The sequence below is a fragment of the Drosophila yakuba genome, chromosome 3R, assembly GCF_016746365.2.
Source record: "Drosophila yakuba strain Tai18E2 chromosome 3R, Prin_Dyak_Tai18E2_2.1, whole genome shotgun sequence".
Classification (NCBI taxonomy): domain Eukaryota; kingdom Metazoa; phylum Arthropoda; class Insecta; order Diptera; family Drosophilidae; genus Drosophila; species Drosophila yakuba.
Window position 1 is genome coordinate 21,188,001 of NC_052530.2, and position 16,919 is coordinate 21,204,919.

Below are 16,919 nucleotides of genomic sequence, written 5' to 3' on the forward strand. Positions count from 1 at the left end.
GTCATCTACATTGCAACATCGCCGCAGCACAGTTTCAGGAACGGAAACCCATTGCCTCCACTGGCCCTCAGTTGGAGCCAGTGCTTCTGATTGGACACGAACATCTCCGAAGGCAGCTGCGTGTCCTGGGCAGAGGCATCCTCTATAAGAAGACAGAAAAAAAGATCCTTATCGAAAAGGATGTAGATAGATATTGCACAACAACTTACGCGCCTTCTTGTCGTACTTGGGCGACTGGGTGATGGAGATCACATCCTCGGGCTTTCGGAGCAGAATCTTGCCCACACCCTTGCACATGCGCAGCACCTCGTGGTTGCTCAGCTTGTCCAGCTGCTCCTCATCCAACAAACTGCAGGCCAGGATCCACTCACGCACATCGTCGAAATCGTTCAGCAAACGAACCGCTCCGTTCACACTGAAGCGAATGCGTTTCTGGTAGATAAAGTCCAGCCAGGCCTCACAAATGAGCTTCAGGATCAGCTTGAGTATGACAATGTCCTTGGTGGCACGTATGGTGGGCAGATAGATCTCGTCCAGCACATAGCCCACATAGAGGCTCTTCTCATCGTTGTTGTACACCTCGCGTTGCCAGAAACTGGCGGCTGGAAAACACAGCGTAAAGTTGGCCAGGCTGAGCACTCGGCAAACTGCGGACAGTATCTGAACACACTCGTCGGTGGTTTTCTGGGGGATTAGAGGTATTACTGGAATTAGTATCCCTACCGTAGAAATAAGTCCTACCTTTAGCTTGTCTATATTGGCGTTGACCTCGGCGATGAGCTTGGTGCGCAGGGCAACGCAAACCAGCATCAGTATGTCGCTCAGGTCGGCAGTGAGTTTGGGCAGTTGGAAGGTAATGAAGACATTCAGGCACAGCTTGACATCGTGCTCCAGGATCTGGAAGAAGCGGTCCATTTTCCACTCGCAGCAAAGGAGCTTCGCCTGCTCGGTGACCCAGAGGCGCATTGAATGCACCGAATGGTCTGCAATTGGATGGACATATTGCAAGTCGATCTGTGGTATCGAACCTATGCTAATCTTACCCAGCCGATGGAGTATGGGTATCTGTTCAGCAACCGGCAGCAGGCTGGAGTTGTTGTGCGCCTCCAGATTGGAGAAATATTGGTTGCTCAGATTAACGAGGTTGGCGAATATACTGATCCACACGGTGCCGGTGGGGGTGCCAAATTCCTGAAAGTTTGGAATCCTTTAGAAAAGAAAATATATATTAAGGTATATGCATATATATCACATTCTTTGGGCAATCGCGATATTGCTCAGCTACCACGTCCACCAAGCGATTGGTATTATTGGAAGATATTAGGGTGAGACGGAAGAGTTGATCCCAAATGTTGTTGCAAACGAATCCTGTAAGGATTTCACCAATTCCACGAAGTGTTGAAAAAACAGGCTCTGGAATATCTGCAAGGAAATATTGCATATTCATATTCATGAATATAAATTTATTATATACTTTACTGACCATTAACACTCTGATGATAGAGCCAGCTGCGTATGGAATCAATATGAGTTAGGCGATAGCAGGACACGGGATTATCAATCCACCAGAGCAGTATGTGATCCAAGATGATGCCCACATACGACCAGAGCAGTCGCAAGCCCTTCACAATGTACGCGTTCATATCCACAGGTCCTTTTTTGCCATTATCTATCATATCAATCAATAAACATAACATGTGTTCATGAAATGCCAAAAAGCTCACCGAAAATGGTTGGACTAATTTCCGTGGCCTTGGCTATCAGTTGGGCAATAAACACCCGCTCCTTCTGCAGAAAACTCTCCGTGTGCTTACAACGCAGGCTCTGGCGATCTTGATCCTGCAGACTCTCCACAGCCATCTGCATCTGCATGGACTTGTAATCCTGGGCGGAGTCGCAATACGGCTGGTAATCGCCGGCGGCAAAGGATATGTTTAGGGTGCGCAGAATCTCCAGGCTGGAGGAGGTGGACTCCAGATTCTGCTGCTCCCGCCAGGCATCCTGCTCGCCCATGTTGAAGAGTCCAAAAACCAAGTCCAGGGCATTCTGCTCCACCCGCGTCTGCGCCACCAACTATGCCAAATGAGCTCTTTGAAAAGGAGTATGTAAGAGGTTATCTAACAACTTGAACCTGCAAAACGTAGCCAAAGTCAATGGATTTGAGCGCCAAGAGCAGAGCAGGATACATATTGCTGCACACATTGGCGGGCATCTCCTCCTTCCTCTTGCCACTCAGCTTGGGCTCCTCCTCTAGGTCGTCGTCGCCCGGTGGCTTATCCACTTCGAGCGGAACCAGTGGCTTCTCCACTTTGCGGCACTTGTTGTACAACTGGGTGATGTGCAAAGCCCAATTCAGCCACATCTCCGATTGCATCGACTTGCGGAGCAGGAAGCTCAACTGAAGGGTAACTAAGATCAATCCGAATTCAGGATAATGAAGTCAAGTACCCACCGTTCGCTTCAGCACAAAGGTGAGCTGGCAAAAGCGTCTGTCATTGAGATCCATTATCAAGTGGAACTTCTTCATTAGCAGCTGATTGTAGGGACTTCGCTTGATCTTCTTGGCGAGCGATTGGAAGTCAGCATTTTTGGTCTCGTCCTTGAGGTTCCAGTACTGCTCCACCACCCGCTCGCACTCCTCCAAAATGGTGTCCTTCGAGGGGCAGCTTGTGAGGGGTACCAATTTAATAAAAGAACTCCAAGTTACTTACATGTTCACTGAAAATCGCCGAGTTGACATCGATCACAATGCGCTTGGTAATCCGACGCAGCTCCAGGCCCAATTTGCCGATTTCCGCGAACGTGTGCATCGGCTGGGATTTGTTGCGGCAGTACCACTTCGGGGTGGTGCTCATTTTCGGTGGGGCCTGTCCGCCGGAGGCGGAACCACGCCAAGCCCCCTCCTACTCAGTGGCTCCCTAAGTCCGCCTGGTTCTAGACAAATCGCTTTTTAATTATTGTGTCTTCCAGGCACGCATCTGCACCACACTCGTTTCATTCCACAACCCGCTTCTTTCCTATCTCCCAAGCCTGGCGAATGCAAATTTTCCTTCTGTTGGATCGATGGCTGGTCTCGTGACCCCCGCAGCCAGGCAACGCACGCATCCGACAGCGGGTGGAGACCCGGAAAGAGTACGGAATTTCCACGGACATTGGGCGGTGCTGAAGCGCCCAAGCCCCCAAGACGTGGCACCCATGTGGGTGCCCATTGAACATCATCGACAGACACGCATTCCTCGGGCTGCCCCTTATGCAAATGGGTTTTTGGGTCGGGTGTGGAAACCCCAAAACAAACGCTTGTCTAGCGATGTCATAACCAGAAACGGCGCAGTAGTCAGTTTTGCCTCGCCAACTTTATTAGAACTTCTATGGCTGAAAGTAAGATAATAAATACTTTAGTGTAGCAACTAATAAAAGTTCTTGGTATTAAGAAACTAGCATTCCGAATTTTGTTTTAGCCACGTTATCCTACCAGTCGTATACGTAACATCGATAGAGCCACAGCGAACTTCAAATACTTGCTTAAAACTCATTTTTACTGGTATACAAACTGCTATTTATTCAGGACAAACATATTTAAATAAAGATAAAATGCAGCTTGATAATTTGGCACATCATCCGGACTAATCTAAACCCGACTGTCCTGAACTAGGTTGGCATCATTGGTGAGAGTCTGGACTTGAGCTCTGGGCATAGGCTTCTCCTCCTTGGTGTTGGCAAGGAAACCCTTGGCGATCCAGGAGCAAACAAGCAGCAGGATGATAAAGACGTGGGACACCAGGAGGCGATCTAAGGATTCTCGCACTTTCTGCCAGGAGCCTCGATTGTTCACAAAGTAGCAGAAGTACAAGCTCATGGAGTCGTTCATCAGGAACAGGCAGATGAAGATGGACCGGACATGCTTTCGGCCAAAGGATACCAGGGCGTATATGCTCGATATGACGATGATTGATGGTATGAATATCTTAAGCAGAATAAAAGCCGCAATCATGTGCAGCTGGAATTGTGGGAAGAAAAGTCGCGATGTAATGGCTTTGAATGTGAAGTTGAAGAACCAGTGGCCAGTTCCAAAGAAGGATACGTAGAAGTACAGCAGAATCAGTGCCGCATAGCGATAGGATTGCCTCAAGTGCTCCAGCGGACTCACAGGTCTCTCATGCGGTGACTGCTCCTCTGCTCCTTGGTTGTCATCCTGCTCTGTGTTCACATCCTTAAGATTTGAGTACCTGATGCTCTCTTCGTAGAGCTCCAGGCCTAGCACAAACTCGGTGACCATGATCTGAACGAAGAGCGAACCGATGGAGGTGGTCAGCATTATGTGCACCGTCAGCATATTGAAGGTTATCAGCTCCAAGCGACGCCTCAGTTCCTTTGTCCCACTATATGGGATTGATAGAAAGGCGAAGACGAGGTATGACCAGCATGCCACATAAACATAGGTGCAGACTGGCTGATCCGCATCCCATTGATAGGTTCCGTATGCAGTGGCCAGTAGGGCGGCCATGTTGATGATCCAAACGCGTTTGGCGTGTTGATGCCGCAGAATCAGAGGACGAATGACGGATAACACCATACTGAAGTAGACCACATGGCTGTTTCCAATATAAGCACCAATCTCATCGGTGATAAAGTGCAGGCTTGAGTTCTGCTTCACCATCAGGATACCACTCAGCAGGATGACAAGGACAAGCCAGAAAATTAGCTTCAAGGAGGGTCTGAAGAAGGCTCTGCGATTATTGAGGCACACCACCGCGAAGTAGAGCAGCCCAATGTGACTCTTGTGGAAGGCCATCAAGATCAGCAGAGCACCGGGTACAACGATTCCGACCAGGTGAAGCACCGGGAACTGGCATAGTAGCCCATTGTCTTGGCAGGGACGTTCAGCCAGGGCCAGGATGAGGATACCAAAGGGCAGAAGCAGATAGAAGGTGGTCAAGTGGGGCACCCTTTGCAGTATCATTAGTTCCAGGAGCGCCAATCCGCCCAAGCACATCATCAAAGTGATCCACGTAAAGTAGCCCTTACGCTCCGATTTCGGCTGGATGGACTCCCGTGTAAGTCGCACCAGCAGCAGGTAGAACCACAACAAGTAGGAGGCAGTGGTGGCCACCAGCAGGGGCAGGTGATAGTACCCGTGGTAGTATTCCATGCATTGCTGAGCTACCTTGGCTATTTGCTGACTCACCTTAAAGGCCTGGTCGTAGTGCTCCTGGGCCACCAGATACTTCATTCTCTGCGGATAGTTTTCTATCTCTGCCGTGCCCAGACTTTCGAATTTGGGCAGGCACTGATACATAATACCGTCCTCATGTCGCTTTATCAGAATCCTGGCCTGCGCCAGCAACTGCATCGTATTCAGGTGGAGAGCCTGCAGCTCGTACTGAACACTGGTGTTCAGGAATCCAAGTGGCATCAGGGCCATGTTGTTCATGGGTGGAGGGAGGCCAATCAAAGCGGACATAAGTGGCGCCAGCTGCGTCTGTTCCAACTGGTACAGTGGCAAGGTGGGACCATTCTCACTGGCCGTGAAGTTCTGGACGGGATCCGGCGCCAAGCGTTTAACACCAGCTCCCCAGAGTATGAAAGGGGTTTCCACCTCGCGATCTCCGCCACCACCGTGCTGACCTAAAGCATAGAGAGGGATTCATGGGTAATGGTAAACAGATGAGGGAAACTCAAGGACACAACGCACCCGCATCACTCATCCCATGATCCGAGGTCATCAGGTAAGCGGTGCGACTGTCATTGAAAACGCTTTCGAAGAGTTCATAGGTCTGCCGGATGCCGCGTTGGGTGTAGTTAAGCTTTCCCCGGAAGTTCGAGCCGTAGGGCGTGAGGGCGTGTCCGGCGAGATCGATATCGGCTAGATAGACAAAGAAGACCACCGAGCTGGCATTGCGCAATGGCTGCACATTTTGCTCATTGGTCAGGTAGTTGCGCACCTTATCGAACACCCACTGATCCAACCTGAGTCTGCCCGAAATGTCCGACCTGGCGAAGGTTTCGAAACGCAGTGGCGCTCCACCGGTGGGCAAGTGAGTGAAGATTCTGGCAACCACATCCTGCGTCCAGCCAATGGCGTTCCTGCTCCTATTGAAGACGGTATCAAAAGTGGACGGATTCCAGCCAAAGTTGGTGAGGGCCGCAGCAGGATCTTCATTGAAGCCGCCAAAGATGGCGATGTGTCCCGGTCGGGTTACTGTCGGTGGGCATGCCCGCGAGATGCCAACTAGTGCCTGGTCAATGAACAGCTCCCGGAGGTCAGGAACCGAACTGCAGTTGTCCGCCAAAACAGATTGCGCCCTCAGTCCATCGACCACAAACACCACCAGTCGATCCGCCGGCGGTTCCAAGCCCAATTCGCGCAGGCTACTCAAAGGTTCCAGATCTGACAAGACAGTCGATTGAAAGTAGATGCTCAGGATGGAACCGAGCAGCAGCAGATGCACCACCAAGGCCTGAACACTCCACATGTTTTCAGTGTGACGAAATGTGTGTAAACTGTTCGCAGTGTACAAATGTGTGAAAGGAAATGTTTGAATTATATAGCCAGGATTGCCTGGAAACGTCGAACTGAAATAGGTGTTTTGAATTGCAAAGAAATTGAGAAGTACAAATAAAAGCGAAAGCGATTTCAATATATCCGGCAAGTTTATTGATGTAATTAAAGATAGGTTTGATTTTATACGTTGCTGTTCATCTTGAATAAAACAAACTGTAAATATTCAACACACACAATCTGCTTGATCTCTTATTTATCATCTATACTTATTCTCTCCTCTGTACACATCAACATCTGGTTTTGTTTTGCTATCACATTGAATTGTTACATTTATAGTAGTAGTTGCTGCATGTTGCCTGCTTAAAATCTTTAAAACACGTTCTAAATTTCATCTGAAACATGTAGGTATACACGCCAATTAACAAGTGTATCCCATATCCTGTAGCTATAGCTTCTGATCTAAGAGTTTACTGTGTTTGTTGGTTGATTGCTTGGTATGCTGGTATGCTGGTATGTTGGTTGTGTTATGTTGGTTGTGTTGTGTTGGGTGTGTTGTGTCCAAAGGTTCAAAGGGTCCAAGGGATGTAGAAGCACACATTTCGTTTGTAAACTTTCGGTGAACTTGAAGTGAATCAACATTGTCGTCATCAAAGCGCTTTTTCGGTTTTGTCGTTTTGTTTTTTTTTTTACAAAATTAAACTTAAAATTGCTTGCGCTTCTCGTAACTACACATTAATTTAGTAGTTGTTGCTTAGTTCCTTGTTCTCTCTCTTGTTTTTTACTCTCGCCAGTGATCTTTTTGTTTGCTTTTTTGTGTTCTCGAAATACGTAATGCATTTAAAATATATAGAAATAATATTTGTATACATATAGGTATATATCTGCTCCATCTGTTCACGTATAGTAAAATATATGTATAATGTATATATATTGTATATATATAGATCTGTATGCACTATGCCTAACCACGCCTATCCACTTCTCGCTTAATCCTCGGTAGTAGTTTCTGTAGTAGTAGTAGTATTTGTATCCTGCAGCTCTTCGAGAGTTGGAATATCGTCTTGTAGTTTTAGCACTTGTAACCTTGGGTTATAGTGCCCGGCTAAATAATATGTATCATTGTTATCGTATATGGATTGATATTGCTTCGAATCGGCACCGAACTTCTCGAAGTAACTGCCAAACTGCAGCACCTCACACCGATGCGAAATGGTCTGCACATCGTTCTCATCCTCGTGCGGCGATTCAAAAAGAGCACCCTGTTCAAAATACATAAATGATCTTTATAACTTTGCCCTTGGAAGGGAATTTACGGTATGGCTTACCGGAAATTTCAATTTTGGACAGCCGGTCGTCTCCTCCGGATGATAGAACCACGCCACACGCACCACCTTGTTGCCCGTGGTCGTTTCCCACATGGACTCAATGCGTCCGATATAGGGTCGATCTGGTCTGCCCGTCGATAGAAATACTGCACTGTCCCCGACCTGCAAATACCATTAAATAAGAAAATCAAAATTCAATACAATAATTACAGTGAAATATGAGCATGTGCACTTACCGTGATAGTCTCCTTTCCCCTTTTGATTGTTTTGTAAAATTGCTTTCTGGCGCGTCCCTTGACGCCCGCCTTGCGATAGGCGGTACCATACCAACCCCATAGCTGCCGTTCTGGCAGGAAGGCAGCTATCTTGCTGCTGCCCTTGGAGTTGTTATGCTCGACCAGATCGTCGCCCTTGGCCTGCGAGCGAAAATTGGATTAGTTCAACCCTTTCATTTCGGACAACCCTTTCAATTTGCAGCTTTTGCAATTGTTCTCTAATCAAATAACTCGGATTGTGTTATACAAATATTATTTTTACCATTATCAAAAATCAAATGGTGAACAAGGAATCACAAAAAAAGGTTATTGGCAATTGACCTTTCCCGACTACAAATGTTGGGTATTTTGGTAACAGATTTTGTAAATATTTGTATTTCCATTTAAGTGAATAAAATTAGCACAAATAGTAAACAAAAAAGGGTTTCTCAAAAAAAATGGGGGAAAAAGTTACTGCTCCCGCTTACCTCATCGGATATCTCTGACATGAGATTGGATGCGGACTCCTCTTCCATCTCCAGCTGCTCTGTCTTCACTTTGACCTCCACCTTAACGCGATTCGCGGTTGGCGCCGCTGCTGCTGCCATCCCTGTGGAAGGCGCCTCTGTCGCCTCCTGTCCTGCCGCTGAGTAGTCCTGCTGGACGACCTGTTGCTCCTGCTCTTCGCTGCCGTTCTTGCGGTGATGCTTCTTGTGCTTCTTGCGTTTCTTGTGCTTGTGATGCTTGCGAGCGGCGTCTTCTGCACTGACACCCTCGCCCGAGGCAGCGGCATCACCACCACCGTTGGTTGCCGTGGCCGGACTAATGCCATTTTGAGCTTTGGACATCTTCTTGAGGCTCTTCTTCAGGCGCTTCTTCTCACTGCGCTGCGTGAACAACTCCATGGTTGCCGCCAGCGAAGTGGTGTTATCGCTACTCATCCCCAGGCTATGGTGGCTGTGCGAATCCTCGCAGCCGGGCACGTTCAAATGGTCCTGAGAGGCTCCTACAGGTCCACTTTCAACCCCGCGCAGAGCGCTTCGCTTCTGCTTGCCTACTGAGTAGAGGGGATTATCGTTGTACTCTGTTCCATTGGTTTAAGTGGGATTGTCGGGCAGAGGGAACGAAAATAACAAAGAAGTAAATAAGGAGGCACGTACACAAGAAACGAATATTTGGACAGAGGGTTGGGAAGTAAAACTGTCATGTCCACAGGCACAGATGGTGCCGGGCTACAGTTTAATACCCATGAAAGTGCTCAATTAACACACACCTGCTATGGGATAATCGCTGAGGAGCATGCGGATGTTCTGCAAGCGGATCCTGCCGCTGTCGCCATCGTCGAACTCTACGCTGACAAAGTCCGGCGCTGTCGTAGCCGAATTCGTAGCGCTGCTGGCCGCTCCATCGACCACTTGCTCGGAGTCGATGGCACGTCCAGGATAAAGGCATCGGTACTGCTGACTCCAGTAGGCGCACAGCCGCGTACCCACTGGGACACTCTCCACGCTCTTCGGAGATACCTCGAGGATCTATAAACAATAAATTAATGAATAAAGTTATATATGTTGCTAAGAATGAAGTATTCACTCACCGTATCCTTGAGTATATCCTCGCGCGACATTACATGCGACTTGTTGCCACGCTCGCCATCCAATGTGATAGAATACACATCTGGCGGACGCAACGGCTTCATTACACCCGCATAGAAGAGTCCGCCCATGTCCGTCAGGACACGTGTCTCATCGCGATACAGGTGTTCGCTGGTCAGCTGAAGCTCGCGGTCAATGGCGCTAACCCGCCGCTTTGCCTCCGTAGCCGCTGTCTGCTCTCCGGCGGCGCCGCCGGTGTTCGCCTTCATCTTTCGCTGCTTCCGCACCGCAGAAGCCGCCTGCTTGGTGGATGGTGAGCAGGAGGCGGAAGTCGCAGAGGTAGTTGGTGCAATGGCAACGGCCGCGTCCAATGCGCTGGGTTCCAGGCGGACGAACGACGAGGTACTCGGTGAGCTGCTGCTGGGCAAGGGATTGGGCTCCGGTTGGGATTGCTGTAGGGACGGCGGTGGGGGGAAGGAGTGCGTCTTGTCCGGGAATCGCAAAAAACTCGACGCCTGAAGGTTACTGCTCGAGAACTTTGGGAACTTGTAATCGCGCAGCGGGGACGATGTCCTAAAAAATACAAATGGTCTTAGGTTTATGTTGGATATGATTAAAGAGGAGACACCACTTACCCCAGGACACTGGACAGCGTCATCTGTGGCTGTTGCAGGGCAGAAGGTGGCTGCACTGCCTGTTGCGATGCCTGCTGTTGTTGCAGCTGAAGCTGCTGCTTGGAGCACTTCTTCTTCTTTTTGTGCTTGGAAATCTCATCCAGCTTCCGCTTTTTCTTGCGATACTGCCGCGTTACGTCCGCCAGTCGCATACGCATACTATTGTCCATGATGCTAAACACCTCCTGGCCAAAGCGCTGCGCGTAGCTGGGATCCAGGGCATGGAGGGCACTGCGCAGCTCCGACTGCAGCTGCTCGTCATGCAGGTCCAGATCCTCCTCCGCCGGAGCAGACAACTGCTGGCGGCTGCTGCTGTGACGCCGCTTCTTCTTGCTTTTCTTGCTGCAACGCGCCGACTTGCGGCTGTCGCTGCCTGAGGACTTGGAATGTTTGTGCTTCTTGCGCTTCACAGGAGTCAGCTCGGCAACGGCACTAGCCGACGTGGATGGCAGCTCGATGCCCTGCATCGAGGGGAAACCGGGTGAGCTTAATGGCATCTGAAAGGAGGATGATGAGGAGGGGAAGACGGAACCCTGCGTTTGCCCAAAGGCAAAACAGGACTTGGCCTCGAAAACGGGCGGCGTCGCAGCTGTCGTTCCCAGAGCCTGCGACGTAGGAGTGGGCGTTCGCGACGATGGCGTGGCAAACAGACTGCTGCCCTGCACCACCTCCTCCTGGATGCGTTGCTCGGCCAGGGCGCACAGCAGCTTGAGACCGCCAAGTGGCTCAGGTGCGGAAGTGGGCTCCATTTCCAGCATTGGCGGCGTAGGCTCTGAGGGCATTATATTCACAGGTTGCGGCTGTGGCGGTGGCTGCTCTACGTGCTCCACCGGCTCCTGCTTTACTCGCACCAGTGGCTTGCTATTGGTGCTTATGTTCGAGAGCAGCTCCAAGCCGGTCAGGTCCTCGGGGGCTGTCTGATCGGCCTGCGTGGCTTGCGACATCGTTTCTATGGGTTCCGGGGGAGTCTGCTCCGCTGACTCCTCCTGGCTGGCACTGGGTATGTCACTGGGTTCGGTCTGGGTATGGCACTCGGTCGGCTGGGTATGGCTGGTTTCACTGGGCTTCGTTAGTTCCAGCGGCTGGACAAGGATTGGAGGCGGAAATGCGTCTGCAGCAGAATCCTGCGGCTTTGCCGAGCCCGGGAAGCTCTCGTCCTCACTACAAACGGGCGTATCCGTCTGTATATTGACATCCTGCATTTGCGGCAGAAGTTGAGTTGATCCCTGCACAGGAATCTCCGCCAGGCGAGGAGGTGTCTGCGGCGTCAACGGTGCATGCAGCTTGTAGTTCAACGCCGCTTCATCACTAACCACAGGCAGCGGCGTGGCAGCAGGCAGCTCTCCACCGTTGCCATGCATCGATAGGTTGAGCAATGCTGGCGTGGGCGTAGCCATGGCACCCGACTGGAAGAGATGGTGGGGCGTTGCATGGCCTAGGGAAGACGGCTCCATGGTGGCCGAGGTGGGCGGCGTGGGCAGCCGCATCAGGTTCAAGGCCTGCTCCTTATCCCGCGCCGCCTCAAGCGGCACAAGGGGCGGCAATGCCAGCGGCATTGAGTACTCCTCCTTCATTCCTGGCGGCGGCGGCAAGGATAGGAGTGACGGAATCCCAGGCTGTCCAGTGGCCAGACTAAGAAACCGGGAGCTACTCGCACTGAGACTACTGCTGGAGCTTAAGCTGCTAGCTGCATTGCCGCTTTGCGTGACCCCCGAACCAGCGGCCAGGCTCAGATTAATGGTGGAATTGGTGGTTGTGGTGCTGGTCTGCTGATTGCTGTGCTGGCACAGCGTTGAGCTGCCCGTCGCCGTGGCCGCTGCGGCCAGATACAGCTGCAGGGTGGATGCGTACGATGGCGTTGTGCTCAGCGCCTGGTGGCCGCCCATCGAGGGGAAGAATAAGTTGGGCAAACTGGACAAGTTGGGCGTCGGCTGCAGCGAAGCAGCTGCGGCGGCTGCAGCAGCGGCGGAGTGGCCACCAGGTGCCGGCGCCTGGGGGATGTAGGCCGAGGGCCAGACGAAGGCCGCCGCAGCCGCTGCCTGCTGGAACGGATCTGTGGGCGTTAAGAGGGGAAAATTTGATATGCCTGCTGTGCATGGACGTGGTAGCGATTCAGATTAGTCGGAGGTTCAAGTTCGGATTTTTTTGGAGTTTGGAGTTGTCGAGGAAGTGGCGGAAGTGGCGAAGGGGGGAGAGAAGCGCAGTTTAAAAGCATGAATTAGTTTTGTTTTGGCGAAACGAGATCTCGAAATCAAATTAACCTAGGACACCTAGGAGGGTGCTGGCATGCGGAGTGCGTATGAGGAGATCATCGCCGATCCTCCCGGCTGACTTACCGAGCGCTGTTGGGCCGGCCGGCAGCAGCACCACCTGTCCGCGACTGGCCTCCCGCGAGTACTGCAGGCCCACCGTGGCGGGCGACATGGAAATCACTGATTCAATGGGTAATGCATCTACAAAACGCAACGGAAAAAAAAGAGAGAACCAAAATAGAGAGGTGGAGACAGAGTGTGTCGGTGAGCACTGATTGTTGTTTTTCTGCCCGGGATCTACTTGTAGCATGCTCTTAAACGTGGACAACTCACTTGGATACTGCCAGAAGGTGGAGGGTGCGCGGTTCACACCTGCTGCACTCAGAGCCAGTTCCTCGGCGGTGGCTGTGCCGGTGGTCATCAGGTCGCCGTTGCCCGTAAAGTACAAATTGCCGCAACTGGTGGCACCTGAAACAGTCAAATGAAAAGGATTCTGTCAATTTTTGGCGCCACTTTTATTCTCTTTTCCATTGGTTATCAAAGTTCTGAGCAGAGTATGCCAACCTCTTCGCTTGACGTTCGTTTGTTTAATAAAGTTTTCGGGCCTGCCGTGTAACTTTAGTTGTAAGCGAGGATGTGTATGTATACGTGAAATATTGCAGTGTCCTTGAACTATGCATTTGGTGACCGCGTGCGCCCAACCACCCAACCACCCAACCGCCCACCACCACGCCATCGAAACAACTATCACACATCCCAATCGTCTCGTATAGAATAACCCACCCCCGACTCTGTGGCTGGATAATTTCAACAAAAATTCGATTAAAACGAACGTGATGCCCTGTAATTGGATTACATTATGGGTTCTGAATTGGGAAACCCACCACCGCCCTCGAATCGAAATGAATGACAAGTATTCGGCAGTGTCTCATCTCCGAAGCGCAATTAGAGCTACATCTTTTGACAAGTGATTTGTTTCGGACCGAGAAACTACCCAGCAAACGTTTATAAATAGCGACTGACTTGTGGCAAGGAAAGAAAAACAAAAAAAAAGAAAAAAAAAATATATATAACCAAAACGCCACAGCAAGACGACTCTGCCATATGGTCGTGTACCGAAATCCAATTCGGCGTGTCATGTTGCTAGGTCCTGTTCTGGAGGATAGCTCTCCCGGTTGTGTTACCCAGTTGCCTCTAGTTTCCCATCCCCGGAAACTCACTCATGCATCGAGCATCCAGCATCCAGCTCGAGCATCCCTTAGAGGTGATGCCTTACTTGTTCCTGGTTCCCCCACACAGAGATCCCTAACTACAAGTTCTAGGAACAGCCACCGCTACCTTGTCTGAAAAAACACCCACCCGAGCATGGGTCCATGAGTAATCTGTCTTTGGATTCTCGCTCTGCTGTTCCTCCGCCTGGCGCCCACGCAACTGGAACTTCAGCTTCAGCTTCAGTGGAGCGTGCTTACTAAGTCGAAGCCCTGGATACTCTGCTCATTGGCGAACCGTGAGTAATGCGCCTACTTTATAAGGGTTTTTGTCAGCAATCAAAAGTACTACCACCCGACTGATACCGCTGAAATAGGTATTGGTTTGAAATCATCTTAATGATCTAAAAGGAAAAAGTATTTTGTGCATGAAAATAATCACCCCCATCGAGAAAAAGTTGTTTGTTCAAAATTTCCAAGAAAACTTTTGGGAAATACCCGGAATATATATAAAAATAAAATTTCCGAATCGCCATTGAGCGGTTTTGCTTTGGATTTTTATAACAGCTTTTAACTTCTAGTATCAGATATATATAAAAATAGAAAACCCCCGCAAAAAGTTGCTTATGAATTCAATTTTATCAGCTTTTATAATGAGTTACTAATGGGAGATTCCTGGTAAAAAAGTGGCTGCATTGTAAAAATAACATTTTATCACTAATAGTTTGATAAGTCAAAGTATTACAAATTACACATTCCCAATGTTCAATTGCTCCACCAGCATATCGCTCTCTATCCATTTATAGACGTTATCATTTTCAGTTATTTTAAATAACATAAAATTCCATGCAGTGATTAAAACCAAGTACAATGTTTCCTGTACTCTTCAAGTTGATTAAAAGTGTGGTCCATCTGGCAATATTTTGTAAATAGATTGAAATGAAAAAGAAACCCATTCAAGATCGTAAAATGGTCACGTCATGGACATGGTTGATTATTACACCATTAGCAGGCTTTAAAAATAATCCGGAAAATGAAATTCGACTGGCATCGACGACAGAACACACCCCCATGGATATAAACATATTTAACGTGCCCATCCAGCAAGAGCAGTTCGAAGTCGGTCAAAACCAAGTCGTCGCAGAGCCTCCCTTCTCAAATCGCAATGTGTTTCACTTTCGTTTCACTTCCGCTTTAGAAGTTCGTTTGATTTACCACCGCTTTCCTTCAGCCCGCAAGGGAGGATAAGGGCAGTGCCGTTTTGAGTCGAATCCAGTCGATTCGGTGGCTGTCACAACAACGACAGCCGCACAACAGGCGGCCATCATATGATTCCTGCCCTCTCAACTCCAGCGGGTTGTTTACGGTGGAGACGACACCCTCGGCGACCCATCGCCGCTCGCTCACTGAAGGAATGCCACACAGCGCTGAACGTTTTGTTGGCAATCTTATTAGTGGCATAATTGAGCGACGTCCACGTCCTGGCATCATAAGCATCATATAACGCTGCCCCTTGGGAAAGCGAACGCGCCATTCATTAAGGCGCTCAAATCTGGTGACTCAATTGAATTAGATGCCCAGAAGGTACACGGATTGAAAATAAGTATGGCAAAGACAATGGGTTTGCGCAAATTTACATATAAATGTATCTGGAAAATAGCATTTAGTAATGATCCCCACAGTAAATGCTGTGGATAATCCCTATGCAAGCATTAGGTATCTTTGAGATAGCAGGAAACATTCTATGAATATATGTTGGCATAGAATGCTGCTTAATACTTTCTCAAGATAAAGGTGATTTTCTCTCTGTGTAACTGGGCACTCACCGAGGTCAGCGACGCGTATGCCGAAGCAGTTCAAGTCCTTGTTGAGTGGTGGCTGCAACGGCAGCGTAGCGGGCGTGTTGATGGCCGGCACCAGGGCTTCCTGCGGCCGCTTCCTGGCCACGGCAATGCCAATGGGCACGGAGTTGCCTGATGGAATTGTAATTAACCGATGAGGAAAGTGCTCTCGACCAGTGGCTGGGTGTCACCTACCTGAGGACTTTTCCAATTCCGATACCTTTGGCGAGGGAGCCTCTATTTTGACGAGAGTGGTCAGTGTGGAGGAGGACATGGTCTTGGAGGAGGCGGTCAGCGAGGCGGAGGACAGGCCCTGATGCTGCAACTGCTGGTGGTGGTGGTGCTGCTGCTGTTGCTGATGGCAATTATTGGAGCTGATCTCGGACACCTGGCAGGGTTCCCTCTTGATCTGCACAAAGGTGTATGACGAGTTGGTCTGCTGATGGTGATGGTGCTGCAGGGGAGTTGCCGTCGAGAAGCCTCCGAATTGGTCCAGCTGCAGCTGGGCAGGATGGGCACCGGGATGCGACACTGCTGCAGTGGTGGGCACCAGAAAAGTAGCTGTTGCTGTGGTGGCGCTCAGGATATCGGCGGCACTGCTGCTGGCGCCAGGATTAAACGTGGCCATCGGGTGGCGGTGGCTGTGCACATATATGGCTACCGCTCCCTGGATCTCGTGGCTATATCTATTTCACTATATATCTTACGGAATCGACCAAAAACTAAACGTCCATTATCCGCTCACATAAACATACACGCACACACACGGACACACACTACACACGGACACACACTAGCACTGGCCCACACACACACGCACACAGTCTACATTTTTACAGGTTTTCGCTGCCTCTTTCGGATGCAACATTGGCTACTGGGCCTGCGGCAATTCCCCGTAAACAAATGACATAATCCAAAGCGACGCGACGCCACTGGGCACTATCCACAGGTCGACGGAACCGGAGCACCCACCAGTCCAAGTGTGGTTGCCCAAAATAAAACCCTGTGCGATCCGAGATCTTTTCGTTTTTTTTTTTTTTGTTTTTTGGTTGGGAGGCGGAGGCGCGACTTCCCTGCTGCGTTGTTGCGTTTTTCCGCGGTTCTTCCAAGTAAATATCGAGCACTGGCTGTATAGTTGTTGGCCAACACACGATCTGTTGCTTATTTGTGTTTTTCTTTTGCGAATTGGAATCAAAATCCTCTGGAGAAAAGTCCACGGGACGGACAAAAAAGAAGCAGCGAACTATGTTAAGTTAACAGCGACCTAACAG

At 49.8% G+C, this 16,919-nt stretch overlaps 3 protein-coding genes across 10 annotated transcripts; all 3 read right to left on the minus strand.

Moving 5' to 3' along the window:
• Positions 1-5: 5 nt before the first annotated feature.
• Positions 6-3,471, minus strand: LOC6537794. Of its 2 annotated transcripts, XM_002098299.4 has the most exons (10): positions 2,712-3,471; positions 2,453-2,653; positions 2,132-2,398; positions 1,725-2,073; positions 1,484-1,669; positions 1,253-1,422; positions 1,044-1,191; positions 742-983; positions 210-684; positions 6-142 (listed from the first exon to the last, which is right to left on the minus strand). In XM_002098299.4, exons 1-10 carry the CDS (start codon positions 2,853-2,855, stop codon positions 6-8), a joined length of 2,319 nt encoding a protein of 772 aa, XP_002098335.2. In that variant the 5' UTR covers positions 2,856-3,471. The 2 variants fall into 2 exon arrangements, with proteins under 2 accessions (XP_002098335.2, XP_039231683.1); XM_039375749.2 differs by having other exon boundaries at positions 742-1,191.
• A 61-nt stretch (positions 3,472-3,532) lies between these two features.
• On the minus strand, positions 3,533-6,562 carry LOC6537795 (GPI ethanolamine phosphate transferase 1). The gene is made up of 2 exons (XM_002098300.4): positions 5,693-6,562; positions 3,533-5,625 (listed from the first exon to the last, which is right to left on the minus strand). Exons 1-2 carry the CDS (start codon positions 6,471-6,473, stop codon positions 3,629-3,631), a joined length of 2,778 nt encoding a protein of 925 aa, XP_002098336.1. The 5' UTR covers positions 6,474-6,562; the 3' UTR covers positions 3,533-3,628.
• A 70-nt stretch (positions 6,563-6,632) lies between these two features.
• Positions 6,633-16,918, minus strand: LOC6537796 (protein winged eye). 7 transcript variants are annotated; one of them, XM_002098301.3, is made up of 11 exons: positions 15,844-16,918; positions 15,634-15,780; positions 12,933-13,067; positions 12,684-12,800; positions 10,309-12,400; positions 9,676-10,246; positions 9,355-9,613; positions 8,570-9,165; positions 8,064-8,243; positions 7,828-7,989; positions 6,633-7,761 (listed from the first exon to the last, which is right to left on the minus strand). In XM_002098301.3, exons 1-11 carry the CDS (start codon positions 16,274-16,276, stop codon positions 7,489-7,491), a joined length of 4,965 nt encoding a protein of 1,654 aa, XP_002098337.1. In that variant the 5' UTR covers positions 16,277-16,918; the 3' UTR covers positions 6,633-7,488. The 7 variants fall into 7 exon arrangements, with proteins under 7 accessions (XP_002098337.1, XP_015048522.1, XP_015048521.1 ...); XM_015193036.2 differs by having other exon boundaries at positions 10,309-12,433; XM_015193035.2 differs by having other exon boundaries at positions 8,570-9,135; positions 10,309-12,436.
• Position 16,919: the final 1 nt, after the last annotated feature.

Bases quoted from the DNA above. Each gene is read 5' to 3' on its own strand.
- LOC6537794 (XM_039375749.2), bottom strand. From the start codon at position 2,855: ATGAGCACCACCCCGAAGTGGTACTGCCGCAACAAATCCCAGCCGATG. The intron at 1,670-1,724 runs GTGAGCTTTTTG...TTGATATGATAG, and splicing joins AATTAGTCCAACCATTTTCG to ATAATGGCAAAAAAGGACCT. The intron at 1,423-1,483 runs GTCAGTAAAGTA...ATTTCCTTGCAG, and splicing joins CTATCATCAGAGTGTTAATG to ATATTCCAGAGCCTGTTTTT.
- LOC6537795 (XM_002098300.4), bottom strand. From the start codon at position 6,473: ATGTGGAGTGTTCAGGCCTTGGTGGTGCATCTGCTGCTGCTCGGTTCC. The intron at 5,626-5,692 runs GTGCGTTGTGTC...TCTATGCTTTAG, and splicing joins TCATGGGATGAGTGATGCGG to GTCAGCACGGTGGTGGCGGA.
- LOC6537796 (XM_015193037.2), bottom strand. From the start codon at position 16,276: ATGGCCACGTTTAATCCTGGCGCCAGCAGCAGTGCCGCCGATATCCTG. The intron at 9,166-9,354 runs GTGTGTGTTAAT...CCAATGGAACAG, and splicing joins CAGCGATTATCCCATAGCAG to AGTACAACGATAATCCCCTC. The intron at 8,244-8,569 runs GTAAGCGGGAGC...TTTCGCTCGCAG, and splicing joins TGTCAGAGATATCCGATGAG to GCCAAGGGCGACGATCTGGT.